The 17,430-nt window shown below is 34.4% G+C and overlaps 2 protein-coding genes across 2 annotated transcripts in view; one reads left to right on the top strand and one right to left on the bottom strand.

The window, feature by feature from the left end:
• Positions 1–642: 642 nt before the first annotated feature.
• LOC149541697 (uncharacterized) lies at positions 643–1,968 on the bottom strand. The gene is made up of 2 exons (XM_089795652.1): positions 1,095–1,968; positions 643–971 (listed from the first exon to the last, which is right to left on the bottom strand). Exons 1-2 carry the CDS (start codon positions 1,966–1,968, stop codon positions 643–645), a joined length of 1,203 nt encoding a protein of 400 aa, XP_089651778.1.
• A 6,448-nt stretch (positions 1,969–8,416) lies between these two features.
• The window catches only part of LOC149541696 (7-deoxyloganetin glucosyltransferase-like), a 32,785-nt gene continuing 23,771 nt past the window's right edge, over positions 8,417–17,430 (top strand). Inside the window, exons 1-2 of the mRNA XM_089796105.1 lie at positions 8,417–8,976; positions 10,418–10,983. Of these exons, the coding sequence (XP_089652231.1) occupies positions 8,469–8,976; positions 10,418–10,983 (1,074 nt within the window). The 5' untranslated portion in view covers positions 8,417–8,468. The remainder of the gene's footprint in view (positions 8,977–10,417; positions 10,984–17,430) is intronic.

Here is a 17,430-nt window from a genome sequence, read left to right as displayed (position 1 = left end):
TCGAAAGTGCTTAACTGTGGGTTTTCGACTAGTCCAGGCTTGAAAAGGAGTTTCCCCCTTCACAGCTTTATGAGGAATATGGTTCTAAATGTAACACACACAGTTGATGGCCTCTGCCCAATATTGAGGTGCCATAGACTTGGAGTGAATCATACAATTGGCCATCTCTTTCAAAGACCTGTTCTTGCGTTCTGCAACACCATTCTGCTATGGACTATAGGGAACTGTGTGCTGAAGATCAATGCCCTCAGAGGCACAAAAATGTTCAAACCTATGGTTGACATATTCCCCCCCATTATCTGTATGCAGAATCTTGATGGCCTTCCCAGATTGTTTCTCTGCAAAAGCTTTGAAGTCCTGAAAAGACTCAAAGACCTCAGACTTCTGTTTGAGAAAATATACCCAAGTATATCTAGAAAGATCATCAATGAATGTCAAAACCTATCTAGCCCTACTAAAAGATGGATGGGGAAATGGGCCTGCCAAGTCACTATGTACCAACTCTAGAAGTTGTGTAGCCCTCCATGCTTTGCCTTTGTCATACTTCTCTTCTGGATGCTTACCAAGAATGCATCCTTGGAAAACTCCATTAGAAAAGCGAATTGAAGGCAACCCTGCAACCATGTCCTATTGACTGAGCTGCTACAAATAGCGGTAATTCAAGTGACCAAACTGCTGATGCCACAAATGACTCACCTCATCTGAATGAGTGAGTAAAACTGTCGAAGGAGAGTCAGGAACAAAGTGAGAAAATTGATACAATCTAGATTGATGATCTGCTTTTCCCACGGCAACTGTAGACCCATCATGCAATTCACTGATTGCCACATTATCTGGTGTGAACTCAACCCGCTTGCCAAAGCCAGTGTGAGTGATCTGATAAATAGATAAGAGATTAGTTGACAAAGATGGAACACAAAGAACATCCTGAAATGTTCCTTTGCCCAAGTCAACAGACCCTCTCCCATGCACTTCAATAGGAGTGTCATCACCCATTAGTATGGCAGGCATAGTACATGGCTCTATGGAAGCAAAATTTTCCTATGAAGAAGCCATGTGGTGTGAGGCACCCGAGTCAATTATCTAGGTATTACGTTGTGAAGCAACTGCAACTAGGGCTTTGCCCTTTCCTTTCCCCTTATTCTTTTCTGTGTCCTTTGAAGACCCTTCTAATGAACTCTGCTTGATAGAGTCAAGCACCTTGATGTTGTTTTTCTCAAGCAGATGTGACAGGTGATCAATTTGCTTCTTTAAATACTTGTGCTCATCATGTCCTAGTCTTTTACAATAAGAACACTTGACCTTCTCCTTCTTAGGTTGATCACCTTTTGATGAAGAAGTTTGATTATCTATATTTGGAACAACAGGCTTCTGATCTTTCTTCTTCTCTCCTTGGTTCTTTTGTTTCTTTGCCTGTTTGCCAAACCCTTTCTGTTCTTTTGTACCTTGATTTGCAACCAAGGTATGTGACTTTGAGGGTTTAATTGTACCCATGTGAACTAGTTTATCTTGCTCCTTGGTGAGTTCTGCAGAAAACTCATCTAGAGAAGGCATTTTATAGTTTGAACCTAGGGCACTTTTTGTAGCATAAAAGGTAGAAACAAAGACTGAATAATTCGGACCAAGTTTAGAAAGAATGCTTAAGATCAATTGTTTTTCCTCTTTTTCTATTCCACATTGTTTCAACTGCAATCTAATGGATTTCAACTTTGTGAAGAAGTCTTGTATGGTGTCAAAATTGGTAGGACTTAACCCTATGAGTTCATTCTCCAATTGATGACCTCTTAACTGATCTTGCTTACCAAAGAGTGTTTCCAATTTGGTCCACACTTCATTTGGTGTAGTGGCAGATTCAATGTGAAAAAGGTCAGGAGAGACTGACATACACAGAGTACCAAAGGCTTCATCACATTTATTAAACCATTTTATCTTTTCTGTAGCATCTTGAGGTTCTGACTCAAGTCCCATTATAACCCTATGGTATCCATGTCTTTTGAGATAGATTTTCATCTTTGATTTCCATTCAAAATAATTATATGGTGTTAAAACAGGAACTGTAGATGCATCCATGAGTGCAGAAAAGTAGATTGCAAGGAATGAGAAAAGTGCGAGAAACAAGACACACGAGACACCCCCCCTTTCCACTAGTCTCAAAAATCACCCCCCCCCCCAGATATTACAATGTTGGCACTTTATAATTAGTGCAATTACAAGGCTTTTACCATCTTACTATGCTTTCTAGGCCTATAATGGCCAAGATTACAATTTTTAGTACAATTTAAATCTGATACAAAATTTGAAAATAACCTTGTATCTGTGTATTAATCTTCAATGCCTTTCCAATGCCTATTTATTATCTGAGACGAAGGTTATGGCATGTTGAAGAAAAAAATATAGCAGATTCAACCTGCAATATTTGATGAAAAATGACTGAATTTTTTAATGAGACTTATATGGATGGAAAGTTCTCATTTCCAGCTTTTCGTCAAGTATTTTTTTGTGAAAAGCCGATACCCGAGGCAAAAGTTATTCAAATTTTATGAAACATTGCTGAATCTGCCCGTCAAAAATGGCATATGCCCAACTTGGACATGATTTTCACAAAATTGATCAACTAATTGCAAAAAATGACAGATACCCAAATAGTTTTTTGACCCTGGGAACAAAACCCAGAAATCGTTTTTGCTAAAAATGAGCAGAAGCTGGAAATTCGAATCACAATTGAAAACGGCTCCAGTAAGAAATTTCAAAAAAATAACTCTGATTTGTTACTGTGTCCTCCAATCTTTGATTTTGGTGATTTTAAAAGTATCTTTTAACTTTCTCAAGCCTTCTGGACACTCTGGAAGCACTTAAAGATGCCTCCAATATTACCACAATGCTGCAATCACCCAGATCTCACAAGAACACATATATAAACCAGATTAACCAGATGCTTATTTTCTTTTAAACCGTTCTGATTCTCCAGTTCATTCAAGGATGCAAGAGAAGAGCATACTTGGTTTTTAAGAAAAATATTAGCTATCTAATAATCTCAAATTTCTCAAATAAATCAGAAAAATAATGAGCTATACCAGACAACTATGCTCTGATACCATGTTAGATTCTGCAAGAAGCGAGAACCGAGCCAGGATCTAATGTCAGTCGTAGATCATATGCATCTCCACTCAATAGATGATCAAAGATCAAAATAGAAGAATGAAGAGATTTCTGAAAAGAGAGAAAAATAGAGACAAAGAAAGAGAATTTTGAGAAGACTCTCAATACTCTCACCGAGCTATCACTTCCTTAGTGAAGGTGAGAGGAGAGGACTGTATATATAGAAAAAATGGGGCACATACATCCAAGAGGTGCGTTAACTCCCATATCCCATAAAAGGTGGGAGGTTGTACCTACTTGGTAAATGCCAAAACATGTGGCATATAAAGTCAAAAAAAGTGTGAGAACTCTAACTACCCCATAACCTACCTAGGTAAGGTCAAAAATAGTGGTTATGAGGGGTGGCACAAAAAGCCAAAAGAGGATGTGTAACTCAACTACCCATTTGTGGTAAAGAGTTACACATGTGGCTTATGTATTTCACCATGTGCCCTCATAGTAACCACATAAACTAAACCTAAGCAAGCTTAAGTAATATGTGTAGGAAAATAAATACCCCCTAACATAAGGAAAAATAAAAACCTACACTAACAATGAAGCCTAGTGGGATTGATCACAAGGTGATTAGCTGTTCCAAAAATCCTCTTCACTAAAGTCCTTCAACCAAATCTCTTGGTAAAGATGATCAAATATACAAGCATGAATCACAAATGCTACAAACATGATACTAGGTTATCAAAACCCTACATCCAAATGAGGAAAACCCTAATCACTAGGGAACTTTATGAACAAGACAACTTATCACAATTTGCTCACAATGCACAAATTGACCAATTTTGTGAAAATAACCTTAAACTTCTTCAAATCACCAAGGAGGACTCAAAAACATGGGAATAGCCTATTTAGGTCACCAATAACATGAAACAATGGTTAAAACCAAACTACATAAGTTTTTCCACATAGTTGCTTTGTTAAGCTATCCAAAAAGGCTAGTAGCCCTTTTTGATGAAAACTAAAATTTAAAGGAAATATCTCCACACAACCCAGGTAAAAAATTCCATTTTGGATACCCTTTTGGGACTTACAAAACATGCTAGGGTACCAAGGTTAAATATGGAACATACAAATGGGCTTTTGTTCACTTTCTTGCTTAGGCAACTAGGGTAATTAGGCCTCCATTTACAGAGAAGGTGTATGTTCTGGATTTCCCTAGAGGCCATTAAATTCCCATGGTGAAATCCCCCTCTATGCTTGAAAATGCTTCAAAACCCTAGGTTAGCAAGAAATCCAAACCTACTTACAAAAATGTGAATATCGTGAGTTAGGGAATAGATGGAGAATTCAAACTAGAAGAATTGGAAAGTTACATCATCCACCTATCCAAAAATATAGGTTTTAAACCTCAGAAGAATTTGTATGAATCCATATAGGTTGTTTGTAGTGAAAATAGGGTATTTTATTGATTTGAAAATTGAAATTACATCATCTATGCCTATCACCCACCTGAAAGGGCTTATTATAGGCCTTTCAATAGTCATAACAACATTTCAAACTTGTTATGGTTGTTGGGGAATTTTTTGCTTTGATTTGCAAAATGTTGCTTACAAGTTGCTTGACAACTTTTCAAGCAATGTTGCATTTTTTGCACTTTATAAGAAAATGTTATGAAAACTTAAATCTAATGACCCAAGTAAGTCCTAAACATGATAAAACATGAAATCATCCAAAATCTTAAGATTCTAGGCTCTTTGACCATCTTTGACCATAGTTGACTAAGGGCTTATAATAGTGCCAATCTTGGAACTAGGTCATACAATTTGGTCTAGATGCCTATTTGATTAATCTTTCTGAGGTTTAATTTTGGGATCCGAGGTTTTATATTTGGATCCAAGTTTTGATAGTGATTTATTGTGGGTGCTCCTGCATTAGAATGTTTTTTTTTTCATACTATGGATGAATATGTTTAAGTTTTGTATTTCAGTTTACATGCAAATTGTGAGATGGATGCGAGGTGAATGATTTTATGGTTAAAGTCTTAAAGTGCTGATTCGCCCCCGCCCCGCCCCCCTCTCTCAAAGTTTACTTTTCCTATTTTATTTCCAACAAATTCATACCTCTCTCCATGTCTTCTTTAGGTGATTAGGAGTTCTTGTATATATCCTCACCAACGATTGAGCATCACTAGCTCTGATCTATATATGTTTGTACAAGTTTTTGACATCGATCTAATGGTTATCATATAACATTAAATTACTGATAGCATACTAAATTTATTACATAATAAAAAAATCACACTAAACTTGCTTGTGGTGACATTTCCTCTTGAAGCATCAGCAAAAATATGAAACTTTGATGCCCTCCCTCCATAACAACATGTGTTTCCTATAGGAGTCAAGAGCATAATTGTTAACAATCATGGTAATTGGTTTTGTACAATTTAATAAAAAGAATGAAAATAACAAAGAAATGATAAATATACATACAATAGGGCTCTCACTGTGAATATAAATGCTTGAGGGTTTGCGGTGCCAAATTCACATGGAGTCATCATTAGTGGGAAGACCATGTACAAAATGAAAGTAATAATTTGTTTTAGTACACACAAGATAAAAGTGTCAATCTACATTTAATTTCTTAAAAAGACCTCACAACCATCCCTTTTCAATGTAGTGTGCCTAGTCCCCCTCACTTTGCCCCTCAGAAACAAGTGAAACCTGCAAGACAAAAAGAAGATTAGAAACTATATATTATTCAATATAAACTAGGAAAGTATTAGACTTATGTAAAACAATTTATGCTATGGACATTTTGAGGCCAAATGAAAAGGTTGAGAGCATGGACTCATCCACTTGTCTCATCTCATCCTTGATCATTAGCTAAACATTTCAATTGATAAGCTAAAGGGGCCTTTTGATAAATGGTTCACAAGGTACAACACTTGGTGAAGGTTTTGCACATGGGGTTGCATGTAGAGTGGGTTCAGTATGGAGAAAACTATGTAGTTAAGTGCACTCAAGCTGGAGTAGTACTGGGATGGGTGATCTCCTAGGAATTAAGTCCATGTGCTTCACCTTTGTGAGCATCACCTAGATCTAATTAGTGATAAGTGTTCCATTTGTTCTTATGATAGATGGATTTTAGTGAATCATTACTGATGAAGCATGAGTCAATGAGTTTGACTTAAAAAACTCCTACTTATAAACCAACATTAAATTTGTGATAGAATTCATTGATGATGATAAAAGCCATCTTAATTTTATAATCTATTACATTCAGTTTAGTGAAAGATTCATAATATAAGTTTTATAGTACAAAATTTGTAGCTACGACAATCTTTTAATTTAATAGAAAATAACAAAGGCTCTAGTACAATTGTGGGAGATATAGTATTTAAATATATTTTTATGTACTATATATTAGCCCATTTCATAGTTGGGCTCTATAGCACCCACACAACCATAGTGATATATTAGTGCTGAGGTATAAATACATATATGAATAATAAAATGCATTTATCACTATTTCTAGTCCCTTACAATTACACATTTTAATATTTTTTTAAAGAAAAATATTATTGTTGAAATTTAATTTTGCAAAGTTCTCTAAAAATAAATAACGATAATTGCTATCATGCCATATAACCAACATCTCACCATCTTATAAATCTATTCTCTTGAAACTGTACACTATTTTTCATAATAGATATAGACACAAATATACTAAATATAATGACAATACATATTTACTAAAAGTTTCTCACTAAATTTATTTTTATACATAATATGTACATATAGAGAATGATTCATATATGATTTATCAATACATATCAATTATTAATCATTAAACAAAGATGTATATTCATAAGAATATACTTATAACAAATTCTTCTAATCAAAATTTTGATCACCATCTTTAGGCCCTGTTTGGTTGGTGGAATATGAGTGGAATAGGAAAACGAAGTTAGAATATGTTTTATATTCGATGTTTGGTAAGCTCAATCGGAATTGGGAATAAGAAGACATATTCCAATTTTGTCCCTAAAATGAGCATATGTCTATGCCAAAAAATATCTGTTATTGGAATAGGCTATTTCCATTCCCATTCCAATTTTCCATTAAAAAATATTTTTTATTTTTTTTTCAATTTTTTTTTTTACTTTTACTTTTTGAATTTTGTTTGTTAAATTTTTTTTTTTCAATTTTTTTAATAACATTTTTTTTAATTACATCTATTTGTTTAAAAAAATGAAAATGAAAATGAATTAACTAAAATAATAATAAATTAAATTTTTTTTTAGGAAAAATATTTTTAAAAATACAAAACTTAACCTTATTCCTATTATATTTTTGTACAACCAAACAATAGATTAACATATTCCCAGTCGAATTCCAAGTGCACCAAACATGATTGGAATTGCCTATTTCTATTCTCATTCCTCATTTCTATTCCCATTCCATTTTTCTATTCTAATTTTCTATTCCTATGCCAGCAACCAAACGGGGCCTTAATGAAGATGATAGAAGAAAAAAATACAAAAAAAGAAGAATAATAAAGAGAACTAAAATGATGATGAATATTTATTACATGATTGTTCTGAACTTATCTTGATTGATATTATTTTTAAGAGAGTATGATAGCAAGAAATGTTAAAAGTAGAAGTCTAGACCAACTTAAACAAGGAAGTGAAACTAGATATGGTAGACTTGGATTATAGTGACACTTTAGTCAACCCACTTGAGGACAAAATTGACTTAGAATCTAATTAAATATAGGTTAACTTGTCAATCTTATATAAATTGTGCTATTAGAAATATTATTTATTTATAAATGCCTCCTATAAAAAATAGTGCATATGTCATGTTGCTATTGAAAGATGAAAGATATGGATAAAGCATCCATGAGGACCAAGGTGTCATCTTCAACCATATAAGTGATGCCTTTGTAAGAAAACATATTATTGACAAGATGTACTTTTATATAAAAATGTAATATATGAGGTATAAAATAGGTTCTATCAAATATTACAATCAAAGATAAAAAGTATTGTGTCATATTACACAATATTAGGAACACAATTATAGGTCAATAACTATCTAGTAAGGACTCAAGGGTGTCCATTCTGCTAAGTTTATTAGGAACGTTTACTGTCATCCTTTATGATATAGAACAACAAGATTTGATCATTAGCAACATCAACATCATTCCTTATGATGTAAGAAAGTAAGATTTTATCATTGATAGACTAATTTAAAACTCTTCAATTGCTCTAGTAAACAAAGACCCATTATCATTCTAACTCTAAATTGACTGAATAAAGATCCATCTCAAATTCCCTCATTCTGCAAGAGAGAAAAGAAGTTTGCTTCAAAATGTCTGGAGAATCATTGCACGCAGTAGTGGTGCCATTTCCTGGGCAGGGCCATGTCAATCCGCTCATGAATTTTGCAGAGCTCCTGGTCATGCGGGGAGTCTTCGTAACCTTTGTCACCACCGAATGGATAGATCAGCGCCTTCTAAAAGCAGCTGCTACAGATTTAGCGGCAGGTGACCACGGGGCCAAAGAAAGGGGCTCCAAATTTCGCTTTCTCTCCCTTCCAGACGGCTTACCGCCTGATCACGGCCGAACTGCCCAGCTGGATGAGTACTTTACTGCACTACAATCACTGGGCCCTGCTTTGGAAAGTCTGTTAACTGCAGCAGAGAAGTCTGTCCCGCCAATCACCTGTATTGTTTCCGACAGTTTTATGGCCTGCACAGCAGAAGTAGCTAAGAATCTCGGCGTGCCCAGAGTTGTTTTCTGGACTTCTTGTACTACTCTAGCAATTATTCAGGCAAACGCTGAGTTGCTTCTTTCTGAAGGTCATATTCCCGTCAAAGGTATTTCTCCTGCAAATTCCCTTCTTGTTTCTGATAAAAGATGGGCAAGGATGATCAAGAATGATTTCATTTTGCATATGCAATTTGAACCATTCTTAACTCTATATAAAACCGATCTACAGATTGTTGAGTGAGTCTGGATGTTCTCCTTCCATGTTTTTTCCCCTGTTCTATGTTGCTCCGTTTGCTTGTAACATAAAAACCCACCGTGAAGGCAAAGATTGATCCGAATTTCAGAGAGTTTGTGCAAGGCCTTCTTGGAAGTCAAGTTTAACATAAAGAATAGATGTATCAACTTTAATAAGTAGAAGAGTGGGAAGGAGAAGAATGGATATGCTCATGGGGTTGAGTTTAATTGAATCAAAGTGTTGTAAAGGAGCTCCTGTTTGGTTAAAAAGATTTAATTTTCATTATAGGAACTGAAATTCAATTCTAAAAAAAATATTTGTAGTGAAGATTTTCAGTTTTATAACATGTAATCTTCTGTAATTGGCGTTTTACATGAAACTAGTTTAATAAATGGTACATGCCTTTTAATATACTCACTACTGAAACTCGTATGAACAAGAGATGGAGCAAAATGGAAATGAAAATATATAGGCCAAAAACCTGTAAAATATATGTATATGTATTGATGACTATAAATATAAATTTCCATGTGAAGTTTTGGCCGTATATATGGGCTTTTAGACAGCTCTTTTCCTTAGCAAGGGTTGAATTTCTGAAACGGACAAGCTTACCTTGGGAAAGTAACTGGAATTAATACCTAGATAGCTAAGAAAATGGACAAGCTTCATACTCTACATTAATTCATCCCCAATCATTGCCAATCAAACAAATCAGAGAAGCCTCTTAAGTACTCTGATATCCATTACAATCTTACATTAAATTGTTGGTCTAGATCTGTCCATTATGAGGAATCCAACACCCATTCCACAGATCTCATTTATTCCATTAATGAATCAGCGAAGTGGACATTCAGTTATAACGGCAGAAAACAGATTAGTGGCTGCAAAGAGTAGGGATTTTGTGAATTCATCTGATTCTATTGCTCCCTGGAAAAAATAGAAAGAAATGGTTGTATTGTCTCCTCCCTCTTCTGACTTGGATGCAGATGGGTTCGTTTTAAAGAAGAAGAAAAGTGTGGTCAAGACTTGCAAACGCCTCTTGGGAGTTCAGGGAAATTAGGCTAATTATTGCACATTTTGTATACATTTCACTATTGTGTTTTTGGTTCTCTTATGAGAAGGCCTTGAGTAATCTCTGTGACGTTAAGTCCAAATTTTGCCTTCAAAGTTCAAGGGGACTTATTATTATTATGTTCTATGTTGCTCTGTTACGCCCTTTTGATTCTTATTTTCGCTTGTTCCACTCTCTGTGTGATTTCTGTTGGTTTTGTTTCCTATAAACAATTCTCAAATGATGAGCTCTGTTGTTACAGAGGACGACTTGAAATCTAAAGAGAAAATCATTACATGTCTTCCGGGAAACATTCCAGCTATCAGGCCAACGGACATAGTCTCCTTCTACCGCCAAAATCATCTCTCTGATAACCTTTTCAATATCTTTCTTCATGAGGCTCGCATTAACAAAGTAGCAGACTACGTGCTAGTCAATACTTTCGAAGAGTTGGAAGGAGGTAAAGAAGCTCAAATGGGTCTCAGCTTTAATGGCTGCCCTGTTCTTGCAGTGGGCCCCGTTTCTCTTCCAAATTTCTTGGAGGGTAGGAATTTCATGTACAGCATCTGGGAAGCGGATAAAAGGTGCCTTCCATGGCTAGACACTCAACCAAAACAATCAGTGTTATATGTTTCTTTTGGTAGCATTGCTGTGAAATCTGAAAGGCAATTGCATGAACTGGCACTTGGATTGGAGGATAGTGGGTGCCCGTTCTTGTGGGTTCTGAGATCAGATATAGCAGATGGTGAGCCAATGGAATTACCAGAGGGTTTCATGGATCGAACCAAGGATAGAGCCTTGATTGTCAGTTGGACCGAGCAATTAAAGGTAAGCCTAATTTCCTATCATTTTCTGTATGCTTCGAGATTATAATTCATACTCCAAAACGGTGTTTTCTACATATAATTGTTGATCTAATTTGTACTGTCCAATTTAGAGTAGGTAGTGTTGCTTCACATCAATAATATTCATAGAGATTCTAAAGTCTGGAAACTTCTATTTGTGATTAATAGTTTTATATTTATAAATGAGAATTCTAAAGTTCAGAAATGAAGTTTTTTTTTTTTTAGTTTCTTTTTATTTCTTTTCTTCCAGAAGCTAGAATGATCAATTTTAGGAAGACTTTTTATTAGCATTCAGTTCTAAAGATTCTCAAAGTTAAGACTGGACTAGAATAGTACAAAAATGATACAAGGGAGAGTGAAACATTATACTCCACATTGATTACCACAATGCAATATGGTCGTAGAGCATTTTGAAAATTCAGTTTCAAACAAAAGATTTTAGATCCAAACTACTTCCTTCTTACTTCTTTAGCTACTCTATACTTCGCTTCACACAAAGACAAATTGTTTTTCTTATGTAACTTTATGTAATAGGTGTTAAGAAAATCTCTCAACCTTGCTTTTACTAAAATTGTATTTTATTATTAATGGCAATTTGTGTTATCGTTTAGTTGTCAAAAAACTTGTTAAATTCAACTATGGGAGCTTGTACGAATTTCTTTTAGTTGTCAAAACAGAAAGGTTGTGAAACCCACCTGATGAACATAGTACAATTTGTTTTTACTCAACCTTGACCAATAACTTAATCAACCAAGCATCTTCTATTTTATTTAGAATGATGATTTTAAAACACCTTCATCCACCATGGGGGCAAAAAAATAATATCACAATATATGCTCACACTTGATAGTGCTAAGATTCCATAATTGGGGTTAAAATATACCTCCTTGGTGTTAAAGATGCTTCATGTTTGTTACTCTTTTCAAGTTAAGGTCTCAAAACAGTCCTATTTTTTCATCTCAACTACAGGCATATACAATCTCCTTAATGCAAATTTCTTGATTATCTCAAGTATGTTAGTTATACTACTCTAGCGTAAATCTATTTTCTAGGGACTAATCTCTTTCCTTCATACATTTTTATGAATTTCCTTGGTTACAATGCTTCCTTGGTTATTGTTAGGAGTGGTTGAATGATCATAGCACCACTTGCTAGAGAGTTCAACCTCTCATTTACATAGATTTTAATGAATTGACTAGCATATACTTGACCATCAACTTCCTCTTTACATTCTATTCGATGGGTGGAACTAGCATGAAACAATTTACTAGACCATCTCCCCTCTTGTTTCTCGTCCTTATCTCTCATGGATCACCTACTAGAGCACAAATACATAGCATATGTCATCCATGGTTGACTTTTCCTCTTTTCCATGATTTCATAACATAATGCACTTTGCTATATGATTGGATCAAGGAGTCTTTATTTATCTTTAATGGGTGTTCTTTCCCTTTTCATGTGACCACTTGTGCTTTTGCAATATCTTTTCAAGAGTGATTCTAGCAGTTGAGATGTTTTATTCACTGACATCTCTTCAACTAGTTGACTTGGAACCTTAGTAATATTAAGGTTTTGGTCTTTGTTTATGTGTCCTACATATGGATGTACAAGTTAAGATCCTTCGTTTGGGGGTTTGTTTCCTTAAACTTAGAGATACCTTATCTCTTTCTATTTTTCTCATGATTACATCTTCATCTCTTTCTCTTTGTTCTTCTACTTTACAGTGAGCATGAGGTGGACACACACACCTACTAAAGTGAGGGTTAAACATATCATTCTAAAAGGTTATCATTTATAATTAGACACTCATTTCTTTCATGCTAGCGATTCTAATGATATGTATGAGCTTATTTATGTTAATCATGATTTACTAGCTAGATTTGCAAAATAATTATCTATAGGTCCCACTGACAAACAAGACCCATCTTCGTAGCATGGTCCTTTTTTGGAATTGGTTGTTGTTCCATGTTCTATTCTTGATGTTTTATGTCTTATCTTCCTTAAACACTACAAAGTGGAATCCTTTGTGTTTTCCTATTGTAATGAGTTCACCCCATGATGTGTTTCTTGTCAATTTTTTTATTTAGATTTATTTAGATGACCCTTCTTGACCCATTGGTGCAAGGTGATAAAGGAACTAGCTTGTTGTGACACACATCTATATGTATCTTATTTCTTCTATATCTCATTATATGTTATGTCATACATGTGCCATTTTATGTAGATGTGCTTTCATGTTGTCTTATTAGGGATGATGTGAAATGGTAGTTACCTATCCTCTTTGATCTCCATAATTCCAACCTAAAAAGTCTCTTCTTCATGTATCTTACTTTTCTCTCTCATTGTTCTTTTATCTCTAATAAGTTTGGTAAATGGTGACAATTTCATTTTGAAGTAATTCTAGTATACATGAGTTATCATATGATCATACTAACCCAAAGTTTGGCAGATTCCTAAATCATGCTTTGTTTTGGTATGTGTTTCATTTCTCTTGGGTTTTCATTGTTTGGTGACAACTTAGAGTGGAAATGCATCTTATGTGTGAATCTATTCTCCATTAAAGTTGTTCATCTCATTAAAACATTTTCAATCACTTCAACATGGGGACATACACTTCACTCCTCTTTTTACAATTGCACACTTGCACACACAAAAATTTGATATAATCTCTCATGTTGATGGATTAGGAGACAATGTCTTCCTTATGTTCATATTTTCATTGTCATGCCTTTATGAACTATTGAACATATCCTCCTTTCCTAGATCACTTTGGAGACAATAGTTTTATTATGACAAATATTCCTTTCTCAAATCCCTTTGGGGATAATACTTTCCTAAGGATTGATTTTCCTTCTTAGGACACCCTTAATGGAGGCAATGATTTCCTTAAAGTTTGATTCACTTTTTCTTGATGGATTGACTATCATAACACATCTTTCTAGAATATCGATGCAATATTTTGTGGTAGTACTTCTATTTGCATGATCCATAGTAAGTAATACCTTACTAGGATATTCTCTCTCTCTCTCTCTCTCTCTCACACACACACACACACACACACACACACACACACACACACATTCATGCGCACGCGCACACACATGCATATAGACACTAGTGATGCCTCTTTCATCATGGTTTTGGATGCAATAAGGACTTAAGGCACTTGGGAGCTCGATGTTTCTTTTTCTTCTTGACTTGTACAAAGATTGTTCTTATACATTGGTCTAATTTACTATGAACATGATTTTTCCTCACACTCTCACCAAAGTGAGGTATACATGTATTGTCCTAAAACATTAACACCCTTGATTGGATTCTCTATTAGGCCTCATTTTGTTGAAGTCAAGATTTGATGTCTATTATTCCTAATCATAGAAACTTAATCATTCTTTTCACATGTCATTTCCACCATCCTAACACTTGGTTCCAATTTTAGCTCAAAACCTTAGGTACATAATATTTCAAACATTATGTACACAACAACATACATTATGTTGGAATTCTTTAGAATAACTAAGAAGGGGGGTGAATAAGTTATCTAAGGTTTAGATGTACTATTAAATTTTTTGACAACTTAGTAAACCCATAAAACAATTTCATCATGCATGCATCCATAAGATTATGCAATCACTTAAAACTTGAAGGTTACTATCAAATCAATTTGTAGAAATATAAACATGAAACATAAAAAATTCAATAATAAACTTGACACAATGATTTACGTGGAAACCCAATTTTGGAAAAACCACCAATAACATGCTACTCTTTCTCACTCTTCTAAAGTGGTGCCCTATGAAAGGCCAACCCTATTAAAGGTTACAATACACATTATTAAATGTGACCTTGTTAAAGGATTTCAATCACCCTTTTAGGAGTGAGCCTTATTAGAGGACTTCAGACCATTCACTTGGAATGTCACTTGATTAAAGGATTTACAAATGACTATTAGGTCAACCTTAATCCAAAGGATTTACCCTAGATTGATACAATTTTAGAGAGTAATAGTAAGGCTTGATCTGATAACAACTTATAACTCCATTTGCAGATTATAGATCTTTGTTTCAGTCCTCCATTTTGCTTGCTTTCACACACTTCAGCTCTAATAGCTTGTTCACCCTTCAAGCATCCATACTCTTAAGCCTTCTTGCTTTGCTTGCCAATGCAGACTCTTCTCTTAGGTCACTAAATGAAGCAATACCCTAGACTCTTTCTCTTCCTTGGGTTCTCACACATGACAACCTTTGTTTCTAACTAGCCATCTCTATAAATAGAGAATTAAGATATTTTGTCATTCATCCTTCATTGTCTAATTTATAGTTAGGAAAAATTAGGAAGGATTCAATGAATCTACCCCTTATTTAATTTCATTCCCTTCTAAAAACTTCTCCTTCAATCCTCTTTGAATTTTTCTAAAATCAGTTTACCATGAATTCTGTGCCACCAGCTCATTAATCTTATCTTCCATGTCATTCACATAATCTAAGAAATCAACTTTGACAACTTAGATCCATCAAATTCATGATCTTTCTAATAATGTTGACACTCAACATTAACTTGCTTATGATGCTCGACACATACTACATTATTTAGCATCCATTGTAAAATCACTTGGCACGAACTAAAGTTTACTGGTGCTCAACATCAACTAAACTTTACTCTGCATCAATTGTGTCACTCAACTTACACTAAAAACGACTTTTCTTAGCTCCAACTGATTTTTTGCTCAGCTTGCAATAACTTTGCTCGACACCTACTATCCACTTGGTCAAGCTTGGTAGACTAACTTCATTTAACTTGTTCTTTTGAACTTTCTCAGTGTAACCAACCTTTGCAACCATAAGTAAATTATCGATGTACTATGATATCATTATCTTAGCTGATTCTTGTACTCCTTTTTCATATCATAACTCAACCTTTCCTCTAGGTTCTATTTTTACATCATTTTGATCAAATCCTCTTCATCAATCAAACAAGTGATAATACTTAAATCATATAAGTAGATGTCTTATCAACAAATAGCAGGTTTGGCATCAGTGACAAAACAATGATTGAAACACATTTATCATACTTGTGTCAATTTGTTTTCAAGAATCTCCCTCTTTGGCATTGATGGCAAACCAAACTAACTAGATTTAAATAGTGAGACCAACAAAATACCAAAAAGAAAATAATTCCCTGTATTGAAATCTCTCCCTCTATTAGCAACTTTCATCTTCTGAATAGGTTACAAAATTATGTTATGTTCTAATCAACAGACAACCAACTCATCCTTATGACTCCCTTTGAATTACTTCTTATATCTCCCTCTACATTATCTCCCTCTTACTAGGTAGATGTAATAAGTAGATACACTTACTCTTTCAGCAGTCATAATTTATCCCACATACTGTGTGTTAGGATTTATCCCTCTTCGATAATAATCTCTATCTCCCTTATAAGATTTCTCCCTTCAATATTTCTAAGGTTTCTATTTAGTTTCTTTGTATATCTCCCTCTTTGACAACAATGCCAAAGACCCATCATCTTAAATATGCAGATATGAATAGTTTTAGTTTCTCCCTTAATCACCTTGTTTGTGACTAATTTGTAAATCCAACTGTTTGATTACTTTGGGCAGCTCTTAAAGTAGGATCCACTACATCAATATATAAAAAATCTTAATCAACTTGTTTGATGCAGACCACTCCTCTTGTTTCTTATAGCCTTTGATAGGTGTATCACCCTTAGTTTACCTCTTAGATACTCATGAACATCCTTGGATAATGCTTTTGTGAAGATATTAGCAATTTTCTCTTTTGTGTTAACATATTCCATTTTCACCTCTTTATCTTGAACTAATTCCCTCAAGTAATGATGTTTGATTCCAATGTGCTTAGTCTATATGTTCATCACAAGATTCTTTGATATATGTATAACACTTGTATTATCACAATAAAGTATCACTAGTTCAGTGACCTCTTCCTTCGTACCTTTGAGTAGATGTTTGATCTATACAATGTTTGTAAAATTTACTACAAAAACAATACATTTAGCTTCAACAATAGATTGAGAAATGTAGTTTTGTTTCTTGCTAGTCCATGTAACCAACCTCTTGCCTAAGAAAAATGCTCCTCCACTGGTACTCTTTCTGTCATCAATATTTCCAGCCCACTTAGCATCAGTATAGGCTCTTAGTTCAAATTTCTCATTTTTCTTATAGTATAGACTATATTCCTCTATTCCTTTCAAATATCTCATTATTCTCTTTATAGCCATCAAATGATTCTCCTTGGAATTAGCAAAGAATCTTGCAACTATCCCTACAAATAATGCAATATCAGTTCTGTTATGTACTACACATTGTAATTTGCCAATCATAGACCTGTATAATGCTTGATTCACCTTAGCTGAATCATCATTCTTTGAAAATTTACATCCTATCACCATA

This window comes from Cupressus sempervirens, chromosome 8 (genome assembly GCF_028749045.1).
Source record: "Cupressus sempervirens isolate cs-2001-9-10 chromosome 8, ASM2874904v1, whole genome shotgun sequence".
In the NCBI taxonomy this organism is placed as follows: domain Eukaryota; kingdom Viridiplantae; phylum Streptophyta; class Pinopsida; order Cupressales; family Cupressaceae; genus Cupressus; species Cupressus sempervirens.
The sequence above is the reverse complement of the archived record's forward strand: the minus strand, read 5'-3'. Positions and strand labels throughout refer to the sequence as shown.

Bases quoted from the DNA above. Each gene is read 5' to 3' on its own strand.
- LOC149541697 (XM_089795652.1), bottom strand. From the start codon at position 1,968: ATGGGACTTGAGTCAGAACCTCAAGATGCTACAGAAAAGATAAAATGG. The intron at 972-1,094 runs GTAATACCTAGA...CTCCTATTGAAG, and splicing joins AGTTGCAGTTGCTTCACAAC to TGCATGGGAGAGGGTCTGTT.